We start from the raw sequence: 14,959 nt of genomic DNA, 5'->3' as shown, positions 1-14,959 counted from the left end.
TCTTGTCAGAACAGCCAGGACTACATGGAGACTTTGTCTCCAAAACAAAACCAAAAAAAGCTAAGCTATCTTTTGGAATTACATTTTTACCAGGTCAACAGCATTCCCTGTAGCCCAAACAAAAGGCGTGGAAGGTATTTGTGTCTTTCCTTGAGATTTGTTTTCTATGTATATATTTTTGATCTCCCTTAAATACTTCCACTTAGTCTAAGAAAGTATCTCCATACTATTTCCCTAAAGACAAGGCAGCAATTTTTGTTCTCTTCAGAGAGCCTTGTCTTACTTCCATCTGGGATACTTACTTTTCAAGCTTACTAGAGTTACTATCTTAAAGAATTCCTTACCCACACTGTATTAGATATACTACCAGAGCTTATTTTTCTTTATTCTTGTCAGGTTAATGAACATTATCCTGGAAAACTTGTTTGAGAAAGGATACATGGGAGTGTATAGCACTTTTGTGTGTCTATGTACAAGCTTGAAGGAATCAGAGCATAACTTTGGTGTCTTCCCCTACTCGCTGTTCAGCTAGGTTGGCTGGCCAGCAAGTTCTGATCTACCTGCCATCCACCCCCACAATGCTGTCATGACAGGCATGTGCAGCTTTTCATGTGGGTGCTGGGGTTTGAACTCAAATCCTCATGCTCGCAGAGCAAGCATATGTACCCCCTACGCCAGACCGCCAGTCCAATCCACTGGCTTTTATTTCACATTTCTTTAGTTTTAACTTCTAAAAGATTTATTTTTAAGAAGTTCAGCTTAATTGTAATCTACTCTTTCTAATGTGCACATACCATTTCTCTGAAGATACTAAAGTTAGGTAAGATTTAAGCATTTCAAACTTTTTCCTACTGTATTTTCTATCATTTCTTATCATAGCTCCTCCCTTTACCATTTTGCTAACCTAACTTGAAGGTATTCTTCACATGTCTGCCAGGTTAGTGTTCCCTGACAGGCAAGTTATTTTTCAAAGACTGTTTTACCAGCATATTATATATGTACCCCACTTATATACCTGGTCATAGGAGGGCACTGGAGTCTCTAAAACTGGAGTCACATGGAGCTACCACATGGATGCTAGGAACTGAACCAGGTCCACTGCAAGGGTCAGTGCTTAAAAACACTGAACCATCTCTCCAGCCCCGGCAATAAGCTTTTAAAAGATACTTCCAAATTCTGACTGGAAATTAGAATGGATGGGCAAGATTTGTAAACAAGGGCCTTTACCAAAGGGAAGCCAAGAACTTATTTTTTTAAAAGGAGATGCTCAGGATGCAGGCAACAGATCTCTTTTCTAAGGTGTTCACCTGCTCTCTACACCAGGGGAAATTTTCTAGCTATAGCTTCCAAGATGCCTCTAAGAGAACACTACTATTAAGTACTTATTTAAAAAAAAATTTTTTTTGAGCTTAGATGTAGTTTATTTAGTAAAAAGGAAGGGGGAGTGAGAGGGAGAGGGGGAAGAGGGGAGGGGGAGAAGGAGAGTGGAGATCACAGCCACCTCTTCCGAAGAGAGACGGGGCAGAGCTATTTAAAGATTGTTTTTACAATTTCATTTTCGCTCACAATTTCCCTGTGCTATGCTTAAAATGTCAAGATCCAGACTCTTCCAGCCACAATATTCCCCAAGGCAAACACTGATATCAGTAATGTGAGAGAACTCACAACTCAGCCAATTATGTTTGTAGTTTATACTTTGGGTCTTTCTGGTCAATTTCTACAAAAAATAAGCCTTATCTTTCTGGGTCACTAGAGTAGAAAAGTTAGTACCGAGAAATGTCCAAGAATACTGAAATTAGTGGTTCGTTATTGGGAGTTATTCAGACCCCAGAGGACATTTGTCAATGTCTGGTGACAGTTCTGGTTGTCATCATGGTGGTGTATGCTACTGGAAACACCAGGTCTGGGCTAGAAATCCTGCCAACACCCTCAAAAAAACAAAACAAAACAAAAAAAAAAACAAAAACAAAAAGAACAACTGCTTCAAAAAACAGTGTCAAAGCCGAATTTTCTCTCAACTGAAAATCTTCTGTATTTTGTCTTTTGACTCAGCCCTGACTTTTACAATATCCTGATGGCCCATATCTGGCACTAGCCACGATTCTAGAACCCAGCAATTGTTTTCTCAGTCCCTCTACAGACTTTCAAAACAGGTCTCTACCAAGACCAATCTTCTAAAACTGTGTTTTAGAAGTAACACCTGGTGTTACTACCTATTCCACACCTTTAGCATAGTGTGCACTTTTGACCAGGCACGATCACTTATACCGTGATTCTAGCATTCAGAAGATAGAGGGAGAGGGACTGTTTTATGCTTCAGGCCAGCTTAAGCCACATAAGTATATTTCAAGCTAGCCTGTTCTAGAATAGAGAGTTAAGTGTACATGTGAACAATTTTCACTTTAGTGTTTTACAAGTGTAGGTGTGAACATTTAATTATGCCAGTATGTCTGATCAGATTAAAATGTATTAACATATTCATAATTAAATCAAGTAAAAATTATTTATCATCAAATTTTCAAGGGGAAAAAAAACTTCAGGATTATAAAGAAAGTTTTGAGTTTTACTTGGATAAAAGGTTTTATTATTACATAACCTGAGCTGGCCTTCAACTCAAGATCCCCTTGTTTCCTGCTGAAATTATAGGCCTGTGTCATCATGCCCGGTTAAAGAAGTTTAACTGTAAGTATAATACAAAGATAAACAGAAAAATCACTTACCAAGATCAGAACGAGTATTTGTAAACAATTCCGCAGGACAAAAACCACAGAGATAATATTTACAAACCTATTAAAGAAAAAAAAAAGTACTTAACTTTCAAAAATTGCTTAGCTCTAAAATTTCCATTAGAAACGGTGCCAAATAATATTTATGTCTTGATGTATTATTGACCAAGTACGAACACGACTTATAAATTTTGACAAAATGAACGACTTATAGAATGGTCATTTTCTAAAAATAAACTAATTATGTCTGTTCAAATATGATCTGGTGTTTTAAGAACTGGCTGTGAGTTGAGCATGATATTCAGGAGGCAGAGGCAGATGGATCTCATAATAATACAGAAAAACGAAGTGGGAGAGGGGGTGTCCCAAGACAGGGTTTCTCTGTATGGTTCTGTTGTCCTTGAACCCAGAAAGCTGTCTGCCTCTGCCTCTCTAGTGCTGAGATAAAAACTGTGTACCACCCCACCTGGCAATAAATTTTTATTACCTAAAAACAAACAACCTCTAATAGGCTGGAGAGATGGCGCAGCACTTAGGAGGTACTGCTCTTGCAGAGGACCCCGAGTCCCATTTCCAGAAACCAAGTTGGTAGCCTCACAACTACCTGTAACTCCAGCTCTCTTCTGGCATGCATACAAATCCTGTGTTTATGCACATATACACACAGGCCTCCCACTCACATGATTAAAAATATAATCTTAAAAAAAACCTACATTATTCTTAGAAATCCATTTTTGTCACTGACATGAGGTACATTGTGATATTTCAGTAATATATCTGAATGATCTCATTCTTAGTTTTTCTTTCCCATCCTAACTTATTTTAACCTTCTTGTAGTACTCAGGTGTCTTGTACAGCGAGTTCCCCACAATCGATATTCAAGCTTTGAAGTTAACAGATTTTTAACTATTTACAGATTAGGCCTTGTGGACTCATTGTATAAATCAAAGATAACACTCATTTAAAGTAAATTAGTTTTATATTATTGCTAAAGTTCCCCTACCTGTCCATGTATTAGACATTTCACACACCAATACTTTCACTGAGTGACTCTTACTAGATCCCTTTGAAGAAAACATTATGAACATGAAATGAATTTAATTCTTTCCTGTTAAGCATTTGTTATTGAAACAGTGTCTCATTATGTAACCCAAATTGGCCTCGAAGGCAAAACAATTCTGCTTCAGTCTCCTAAATGCTGGTATTCCAAGGTTTGCTCCATCACACCAAGCCCACTTTTGAGAAACTCTTCCAGATCCCATATTTAATTTAGTAAACTAAAGCACATTAATCAAAATTCCAAGCTATTGCCTTTCACCCAAAACTTCACTGTTACTGTGATTATCAATGCATTACATTTAAACAATAAGAAGGGTAGGAATGGAGCATATTCTAGGCTGCATGCCTGAGATGAAAGAAACGGTACTGAGTTCTATAGTTAGCACAAAATAAACTGAGTAATAAATTTTGAGTAATAAATTTTTCTCAACAATTAAGATTTGATGCCAAATGTCAAACAGATTTTTCTTTATCAAAGCAGTATGGTTTTACAGCTCTGCCCATAAAAATTGAAGTCAAAATCTATCTGGCCAGGAAGGGCAGCACTAGCCTTTAATCTTAGATACACAGAAGATTGAGGTAGGAGGAGCTCAAATTCAAAGTCTACCTGGTTTACAGAGTGAGTTCAAGGCCAGCTAGGAGACTTAATGAGATTCTGTCTCAGAAAGGAAGGAAGGAAGGAAGGAAGGAAGGGCGGGCCAAGGACACAGCTTAGTGGTGAATACAAAGCTCTGGGGTTCAAGTTCCTCTAAAGGGAGGGGAACATGATAGAAGGACAGAACAAACCAAACCACCCAACGGTCCAAGTCAAGTAAGGTTAAGTACACAGTTGTAATCCTAGCTCTCTGAAGGCTAATATAAGAGAGTGACAAGTTTGAGGCTAGCATGGGAAACACAACAAAATCAAGTCTCAAAAAAACTAGTGTTCAAGAGGAGATGGGCAACTGGGCAGTGGTGGCACACGCCTTTAATCCTGGCAGAGGCAGACAGATATCTGAGTTAGAGGACAGCCTGGTCTATAGAGTGAGTTCCAGGACTGTTACAAGAAAAACCAAAACCAAAAAAGAGAGATTGGCAAAGGCCTGGTGTTACGGTGGTATATGTCTTTAGTCCCAGAACTTAGGAAGCAAAGAAAGGTAGGTGGATCTCTGTAGTCTGATCTCTATTATAGAGTTTCAGGCCAATCAAGGTTACATAGTGAGATGAAAAAACGAAACCACACACCCACCCACACACCACCAGCAGCAACAACAACAAAAAGTGGTCACTGAGACTGTTTAGTTAACCTGCCTGGCAATATACAGAACCCATGTAAAGGAAGAAAGAGAATGGATTCTACAAAATTGTCCTCTGGCCTCCACATGGCTCACCATGACAGACAGACAGACACACACACACATTATGCACTCACACACGTAATTATAATAATAAAATTTAAAGAGGATGGAGAGTTGGCTCATGTTGTAAAAACAGCTGGTGCTGAGCCTGACAACCTGAGCTCATTCCAAGGACCCACATGGTAGAAGTGGTGACTGACCTCACACATAATGGTATGTGCCACCTTGATCATAAATACACATACGGTGAAAATCTAAGCTTCATGTATCAAGTCTAAACAGATTGTTTTACAACATTAACCTGATATAACTTAATATGTTTGTGTGTGCACATGTGTGGTTCTGAGGGTGCTAGTTCCAACCTGTCTTGCTCCACACAACTTTTCTTAGAAACACCAATATTTGACTTTTTTAGGATCATTCTCTTCAACTTACGCTCCACACCACCTTCTTTTTGAGACAAAGTCTTACTCTGTAGCCCAGGGCAGTCTGGAACTCATTATATAGTACATGTGGCTCTGAATTCATAGCAATTCTGTCTTAGCACCTGCGTGTCAATTTTATGTATGAGCCACAATGCCCAGCTGGCCTCAAACAATACTTATTTTTTAAAAAAGTATTTATTTGTGCTCGCTTCGGCAGCACATATACTAAAATTGGAACGATACAGAGAAGATTAGCATGGCCCCTAAAAAAAAAAAAAAAGTATTTATTTATTGTATAGACAGTGTTCTGCCTGTATAAATGCCAGCAGGTTAGAAGAGGGCACCAGATCCCATTACAGATGGTTTTGAGCCACCAACTGGATGCCTGGAAAGGAATTCAGGGCGTCTGGAAGAACAGTGGAGCTCTTAACTGCTGAGCCATCTCTCCAGGCCCCCTAGACAATATTCTTATAGGTTGCCTATATTTAACAAAGACTATGTGCTAGACTTTAGAAAATTACTTTTAAGATTTATTTCTATGGATATGAGTGTTTTGTCTGCATGTATGTATGTATACCACTTGCATGCTTGGTGTTCACTGGTCAGAAGAGGATCCCTTTAGAACTGGAATTACAGATTGTTGTGAGCCACCACGAGGGTACTGGGAACAGAACCCAGAGACTCTGCAAGAGCAAAAGGTGTTCTTAAGTGCTAAGCCATCTCTCCAGTTCCCACGCCTTAATTTAATATTTTCTCATTTAATATTTCCTCAAATTATTTCTGAACCTCTCAGTTGGATATAGTAGCACATTTCTGTAACTATAGCACTAGGAAACCAAGACAGAAGCTGAGTTCAAGACCAGAGACCTATAGTGATCTCGCCTTACAAAACTATAATAACAGAAAGTCACGGTAGCATGTGCCTGTAATCAAGCACATGGGAGGTTAAGGCAGGATCACTGGGAGTCTGAGGCCTATCCAAAAAGATCAATCTAGGGCTGGCAAGACAGCTAGCTCAGTGAGTAAAGGTGCTTGCTACCAAGACTGAAGACCCAAGTTTAATTCCCATAACCCATAGGATGGAATGAAAGCAAACTTCCACCAGTTGTCTTCAGACAAACACACATAAACACAAAATACAATTTCTTTAATCATAATTTTTGAAAATTCAAATGATGGATAAAACCCAGACTGATAAATTCTAACCACTGAGCAATACCTTCAGACCTTAAACTACTTCTGATTCTCCCCAGGAATTGCAGATTTTAAAAATCAAGCTTACAACACTGAATAACTGGTAGTACATACTTGGGTGTTTCAAATAATGTTATTAATGCCAATAATACAACAAATCCACATAATACCTTTTACTTTTTGTATGCTGTATACATGTGCATATTTGTGATTGCGTGCAAATGCATGACAATGCCAGAAGTGGTGGCGAATGCCTTCCTCCCTTTCTCCTCACTACATTTATTTGTAAGTGTAAAAGCTAACAACATCAGCTGGCTCCTGCAGCTGCTCTCCACTTCTTTTGGGGACAGTGTCCAGTGTCCTTTGCTGAACTTAGACCTTGCTGATTGGGTAGTCTGGCTGCTCTACAGTAGGCCCATGGATCCACCTGTCTCTGGCTGCCCAACACTGGGGTAACAGAGGCACTCTGGTGCCTGACTGCATATGGTTATCTTTCTTTGGGATATAATTGTGCCAATCACTCTAAATTTAAGATATTAGTCTTTGGCATTTAATATTAATCAGTGAAAAATATAAATACTCATCACAAATTAATATCCATGCAAGTACTCTCAATGCCTTTTCTTCACCTTAATTTAAATTTATTTTATGTGCATTGGTATGAAGATGTCAGATCCCCTGGAACTGGAGTTACAGACGGTTGTGAGCTGCCATGTGAGTGCTGGGAATTGAACCTGAGTCCTCTGGAAGAGCAGTCAGTGCTCTTAACTGCTGAGCCAGCTCACTAGCCACAATTCTTTATTCAATAATTCTTTACTCCATGTCCACCATGGACCCAGCAACCTACTAATAGGAAGAAGGGGTGGGAGCAATAATTTCCACAATGCAGTAAGGATATAGCTGTTTGATAAGCTTAAAGCAGAAGAGTTAAATCTCAGTAAGACAGTTTCAACTGTTAAGGAAATACTTACTGGCTTACAACCAACAATCTTGGTAGGTAGTATTATCAGAAAACTTTTTTTTTCTTTTTGAGACAGGGTTTTCTTTATAGCTCTGGCTGTCCTGGAATTCTCTAGACCAGACTTGCCCTGGAACTCAGACTCACATGCCTCTGTCACACGACTGCTAGGACTTGAGGCATGCGCTACTATGCCTGGCTATAATCAGAAAACTTTAAATGGTAACTTTCCACCAACTTCAAGTCAAACTGCCCAAAAATAGACTGACAGACTGACTGACAGACAATGAAACAGCATCTGGCATCAGTTAGGAAAAGTAATGCTCTAAACAATACCACAGGGCTAAGACACAATTTGAAACTATTTGCCAAACCTAAAGTGTTTCTTTTCTTTTTTCAAAACAGGGCTTCTCTGTGTAGCCTCAGCCGTCCTGGAACTAGCTCTGTAGACCAAGCTGGCCTCAAACTCAGAGATCTGCCTGCCTCTGCCTCCCGAGTACTAGGGTTAAAAGTATGTGCCACCACCGCTCAGCATGTTAGTCACACTATCTTTCTAGATACTGACCATTAGTTTACATAATCATTCACACTCGCATTCCCTCCCAACACCCCTTTCTCCCTCTCCCTCCAGCCTGGTCAGAAATGGCAAAAGACAATTTACATACTCAACAGGAATCAAATAGTGAACATAAATTAAGGCAGGTTCATATATGCTGATATTGTTGAAATTTTTAGGGAAAATCAGGAAAGAATATGTACCAATTTTTAAATTACTCTGACAGAGTATTTAGTAACGGGAAAAGAACAGACTCACAGTTTACTTCTATTAAGAATATTTTCTTGCAAACACGTTTACTTTTATTTTAAAAAAAAGTTCACTGGGCGGTGGTGGCACACACCTTTAATCCCATTGTCCTGGAGGCAGAGGCAGGCAGATCTCTGTGAATTTTAAGCCAGCCTGGTCTACAGAACTAGTTTTAGGACAGGCTCCAAAGTTACACAGAAAAACCCTGTCTCGAAAGAGAGGGAGAGGGGGAAAGAGAGAGCTCGGGAGCACGCACTATCTAAATTCAAAGAAAATAGTAAAAATCAATTTCCTAATATATTCAGGGAATCATGAAAATACTATTTACTGCTTAAAAAAAAAAAAAAAGCAGGATCAGTAATTCTGATCATCTCCGAGTCACAGGCTGGCCGGAGATGTCCAGCACACACAAAGCCCTGGAGAAAAAAGAAAAAAAAAATCTTTCAATCTCAAACAATACTTTAAAGATTTTTTGTTTTCCTGAATCTATCAGAACCTAACACTAAGCAGTGAAATTCTTCCTTGTACTAAATTAATACTTAAAACTCTCAAAGATTTCCAAGACCATCAGTTGAAAGGAGAAAAAAAATGGCTTACTGTATAGAGTTATTTCTTGCCCTTGTAGTCAGATCATGTAACCAATCAGAACAGCTTCAAATCATAGCATGTAAATTTAAATCAAATATAAATGTATTTACAGGCACCTATAGACATGAATCCTTGGCTTAAAATCCTAAGGAATGATCACAGAACTTCTATTGTAAATTACTAACTTTTGACAGGCAGTTGGCAAAAGGGGGGGGGGTGAGGTTAAAACCAATATTCTAAGAATACTCTCACCCAACAGTCCTAGCTGGCCTAGAATTTGAGTTCCTCCTGTCTCAGCCTTCTGAGTAATGGGATGTGGGAATTGTGCCACCATGCCTAGTTAAATTTTTTTAAGCTAAAAGAATCCATCTAGTTTTTAAGAAGCAAAAGACAAAGAAAAGCAGAAGGAACTTCAAGGGCAGTTTTAAACAGAGGGTCTGTAAGAGTCAGTCTGAGAGCTATGGTTCCAATCCAGCTACAGTGGGATTATACTTTAGACAATTAGTCTTTGTGTCTCACAGTGCTTTACAGTCATGGCTCACATATTTCTCTTACAGGTTACACATTCTGAATGATAAAATTCTTTCTTCTTTTTCTTAAATTTTTTGAGACAGGGCATCTGTATAGCCTTGGCTGTCCTGTAATTCACTCTGTAGACCAGACTTGCCTCAAACTCAAAGATCCACCTGTCTCTGCCTCCCGGCAGAATGATAAAATTTCAATCATCACAGTAGTTGGGCAGTGAACATCTTCACTGCTTCAAAGCCTTCAACCATTTCTCAATATAATGAAGTTCAAACTTCACTCCCACTCCCCTCCCAAAATACCCAAAGGCTTCAGTTGTAACATTACTTAAAATTTCCCAATAACACTCATTTCCTTCAATCTTCTCTCTGCCCTCCCTCAGGCTGATTCGTACCACGCCTTTAGGTTCCAGTATTTCAAGGTCAATTTGTAGGAAAAGGCCTTCTCAAGTCTATCAGACACCCCACGCTCTGTGCACCCTCTGGTTTTCTTCACTGTAGTACTCACACTCAGTCATTGCAGTCATTACCAGTTCCTTTTTGTCACTCCACTGACAATCTCAGGCCTGAGGGTTGTGCCTACACAATTCTGCTAGTATTTAAAAAACAATGCAGTTCTGTTGAAAGGAACTGAAGTAGCCATCTCCCTTGGTGAAAATCACCTCTAAAGACAGGTGTGCTCTGAGTTTTTATTATTCGTGCTACATATGTATGTGAACACTTGGCCTCCAGCTGTTGGCACTATCTAGGAAGTTTATGAAATCTTAAGAAGGCTGAGCCTTATAGGAAGCATGCTGAGCCAGGTTGAGGTTTTACAGTCTGGGTCCATTTCCTATTCTTTCTCTTCTCCTGCATGGCCAGGTAAAGAATGGCTGGCCAGCCTTGTGCTCCTTCTGCCATGGAAGACTGCAACCTTCTGCAACTGTAAACCAAAATAAACCCTTTCCTTCCTTAATTGCTTTCGCTGCGGTATTTTATCACAAGACAAATCAAACCATTAGTAAGCAAATGTACTTTCACTATTTATTCAATATATCATATGAAGGGACACTGTAACTAAAGGCTTCTCTCCCATCTGTCAGTTCCCAAATAATCACTCTGAAGCTTAATATTAATTACAAACTGGTCTATTAGCTCAGGCTTATTATTAACAACTTAAACTAACCCATTTCTATTATTCTATATTTTAGCACGAGGTTTGTGGTTTGTTACCTCACATCTTGCTACTCCAGCTCTTCCAGATGCCACCTTCTTCTTCTTCCCTGTATCTTTGCTTGGATTTACTGCCTGGCTATTGCCCAAATCAGTTTCTTTATTAACCAATGGTAAGACATATTCATAACATACAGAAGGGCACCCCACATCAGGACTAGTTCACTCGAACATGTGGCTCTGGCAGGCCTTCCCCTTCTCTCCATTCCCTCTGCCTTACTAAAAACCGTGAGATGACATTCCTAAAGCTAGCCACCAAGGTCTATTCTGTTATTAGCTGTTTCTCCCTCCTGAGGCTGACTACCAAGGACCAGTTATTGAAGTTCTGAAGTCCAGCAATCAGAAGCCCCCTTTGGTTCACCTAATTAATATGCCCAATTAAAATTAAACATTTCACCCTAACACAGGGCTTCTCGTTTTATCTTTATAAACCACCATTTGTATTTGTCATATCTGTCTTCTCTCTATCCAGAGGCAGTCCTTTGTCTCTCTGGAAAAATACCCCTGCCCCCTTTCTCTCATCCCATATGTCCTTTACCACTGCATCCTAGTCCATTCTAACACTGACCTCCCCTTTTCCTCATTTTTTTTTACATTAGTCATAAACTGGTCCAGTAACTCAGGCTTCATATTAACTAATTTTTATAACTTACATTAGCCTGTAATTCTTGTCTGAGTTGGACACATGGCTTGGTACCTTTTTCAGCGAGGCAGTCACATCTTGCTTCCTCTGAGGCTAGGTCACAACTGCGGACCGCACTTCCCAGCATTCTCGTTGCCCTATCTCTACTTCCTGCCTGGCTATTGGCCAATCAGCATTTTATTAAAATACAAGTGACAGGATAAAAGGCCCCACAGCACCCCCCCCCTTAAAAAAAAACAAAAACAAGAACTCTGAATCTAATCTCCCTTGTTTAGCTTTCTGACCATTATCTATAACAACATGTAACCAACATTCTAAACAAAGGAAAATATCCATAGTCCATTTTCTGGGAATGTGAGCATAGTTTTCCTCCCACAGGGCAGGAACCCTGATTGCTCTTCTCGGGCTGAGGGGGGGGGGGACGTAATAGGGGGAGGGGGAGGGAAATGGGAGGCGGTGGCGGGGAAGAGACAGAAATCTTTAATAAATAAATTTAAAAAAAATTACACCTGCAAGGTCATTTGCTGCTGTTTTCTGACTGAGTCAGAAACTTTTGTTCCCTGCTTAATAAAGGATTTCTCTGTGAAATCAGGTGTTTGTATGTGCTTCGTGCCTATTCCCAGGTCCGGGAGGAAGCCCCCAACTGTTCAGGGATCTCCATTACATCTTTGTATTTTAGAGATACAAGATAAATTTAAGACAGGTACTATAGAACCACCTCAAACAATTGGGGGGGGGGGTATCTGAACTATTCCACCCAGCAGGGAAGCTCTTTTAAGCAGAAGTAAACAACTCAAGGTAGCTTCAGGAAGTCTCTGAAACCGACCAGATTCAGAGGACACCTCCCCAAAACCCAAAATAAAAGTTCATATAGTGCCTTTCAGAATAGTAGAGCTGAGCTGCAAAGACTCTCAGATAAGGCAAGCAACAAAGAAGCCTCGTGGTCAGACCAACAGCCAGAAAGAAGCAAAAACCAGCCCAGAAGGGGTCTAGACTGAGTCTCTAGGAAAGAACACTCTTCAACCTGTTGAGCCGCCTGCAGGCATTTAATATTTAATAGTATGGTATCATGGACTACACTAATTTTAAAAAGTGTTTGCTTGGTTATTTTTGTATGTATGTGGGTGTGCATATGCTATAGCATGCATCTGGAAGTTACAAAGCAGCTTGTGAGAGTTGGTTCTCTCTTCCAAATATGGGTCCTAGTAACTGAACTCAGGCTGTTAGGTTTGGCAGTGCTGATCCATCTGAGACCCATCCCCTGTAGACACTAATTTTATACCTTTAATTTTCCCTCCCAAACTGAACCTCTTCCCCATCTCAGGCACTGGGGGAATTTTTTTCCCCAAGTAAGAACACGGACAGACATTTTAAGTATTAAGTTTGGGGAAGAAGAAATAGCTCAGCAGTTAAGAGTACTTCCTGCTTTTCTGAAAGATCCAAGTTTGGTTCCCAGCATCCATGTTAGGAAGCTTACAATGGCAGGTAATTCCAGCTCCTGAGGAGTCAAAGCCCTCTTCTGGTCTCCAACACCTGTACACAGTGTGGCAAACATACAATCTTTATTTTTTTAAAGTTGTTTGATACTGTGACAGTATCTGCTAACATCCAAAAAGTTTTAGAAGTACATTTAGTTCAATTCTCCTCATAGTAACCTTTAGCAAACATGTTATGCTTGAATTAAGGTACACGACAAAAGCAACTTCAGTACACTCCTAGAGGCAAGAGGATCACTCAAGACCATCCTCGAAAAATATAAAGACCCTTTCCCGGGCTGGAGAGATGGTTCAATGGTTAAGAGCACTGGCTGCTCTTCCAGAGGACCGGGGTTCAATTCCCAGCACCCACATGGCAGCTCACAACTGCTTGTAGCTTCAGCTCCCTGGAAGCTGACACCTTTACACCAATGCACATAAAATAAAGTTAAATAAATTATTTTTTTAAAAAGACCTTTTCCCTGCAAATAAAACAACCACATTTAATTGCAGACATTGTAAAAGTCAGTTACACCATCCACAGTTGAATTCACTTTTGGAAGGAGGTTCTGAATGTAAGCCTTCAATTTGAACTACACAATTCTTATCACATTAACAAATACTAAAAGCTCCAAATTAGACTTTGTAATCTTCTATATACAGCTTCTAAGGGTTTCTCTGGCAACACTAAAATCTTCCACTTGGATCCTAAGGTACTTACCCCAGGCAATTACAATCGCATGCTTTCCTCATTACTAAGGTGTTAACACCAACCAAAGGTAGGACAAACTGCTTAATGCAAAACCACCAGTGGCTGTAAATATGCAAAGCACAAACATGGCACATGTTAATGAATCCTTGAAAGAGTTGCTGTTGGGTGAAAACTACTCTCAAAGAGCCTGAAAAGCACTAACACTACTACACTAAGCAAGACTCAACAAGGGTAGGGCTTGTGTTTTTTTGCCACTCCCCATGAAAGCAAACATCGAGACAGCTCAAATAATAAAGGTGTTTGCAACTAAGCCAAAAGACCCAAGATCAACCTCTGGAGCCCACAAAGAAGGACAGAACCAAAATCAAACAGGTTGCCTATCCTCTGACCTTCACAAAAGTGCTCACTCTAGCAGTGTGCATATGAGTGCATACACACACACACATACACACAGAGTAAAATAACTGTACCCAAGAATATTCTTGACATGCTTATAAACCCAGCACTGGGGAGGTAGAGGCTTGAATATCACGAGTTTAAGGTTGCTCTGTTACACAGAACATAGTCTCTTAAAAAAATAAGTTTTATAAAGCAACACTTTTAAACGTACAGATGAAATTAACTTTAACAATGTACTTTCCTAGCACTTGAAAGTAGAGGCAAGAGGAGCACACATTCAAGGTCATCTTCAGCTAAGTATCACATTCTAGCAAAGTTCCGTCCCCCAACTAAAAAAAAAAAAAAAACAGAAGCAAGCTAGATGGTTCATCTTGTAAAAGGTACTTGCTGCCAAATCTAATGATCAAACCCCTGAAACCCACAGGTGGAGAGAACATTCTTTTTTTTTTTAAAGATTTATTTATTTATTATGTATACAACATTCTGCCTCCATGTATGCCCACACACCAGAGGAGGGCACCAGATCTCATTACAGATGGTTGTGAGCCACCATGTGGTTGCTGGGAATTGAACTCAGGACCACAAGAAGAGCGGACAGTGCTCTTAACCACTGAGCCATCTCTCCAGCCCTGGAGAGAACATTCTTAAATTGTCCTCTGACATACTCACCCATCCCCACACCCCAATAAATATAAGAAGATTTTTTTTGTTTTTTTTATATATATATATATTATGGTTTATTTAACTTTATTTTATGTGCATTGGTGTGAAGTGTCAGATCCCCTGGAACTGATCTTCAGACAGTTGTGAGCTGCCATGTGGGTGCTGGGAATTGAACCCGGGTCCTCTGGAAGAACAGTCTGTGCTCTTAACCACTGAGCCATCTCTCCAGCCCATAAGAA

At 39.8% G+C, this 14,959-nt stretch overlaps 1 protein-coding gene and 1 pseudogene across 5 annotated transcripts in view; one reads left to right on the top strand and one right to left on the bottom strand.

The window, feature by feature from the left end:
* Nucleotides 1-14,959, bottom strand: part of Luc7l3 (LUC7 like 3 pre-mRNA splicing factor) — a 34,790-nt gene that overhangs the window by 15,437 nt on the left and 4,394 nt on the right. For all 5 annotated transcript variants that reach the window (XM_041664187.1, XM_041664186.1, XM_041664188.1 and 2 more), the window contains exon 2: nucleotides 2,721-2,787. In XM_041664187.1, the coding sequence (XP_041520121.1) occupies nucleotides 2,721-2,787 (67 nt within the window). The remainder of the gene's footprint in view (nucleotides 1-2,720; nucleotides 2,788-14,959) is intronic.
* LOC121457259 lies at nucleotides 5,749-5,840 on the top strand (annotated as a pseudogene).

Source organism: Microtus oregoni, unplaced genomic scaffold (genome assembly GCF_018167655.1).
Source record: "Microtus oregoni isolate MIOR12 unplaced genomic scaffold, Mior012 000015F_ref0000493, whole genome shotgun sequence".
Taxonomy (NCBI): Eukaryota; Metazoa; Chordata; class Mammalia; order Rodentia; family Cricetidae; genus Microtus; species Microtus oregoni.
The sequence above is the reverse complement of the archived record's forward strand: the minus strand, read 5'-3'. Positions and strand labels throughout refer to the sequence as shown.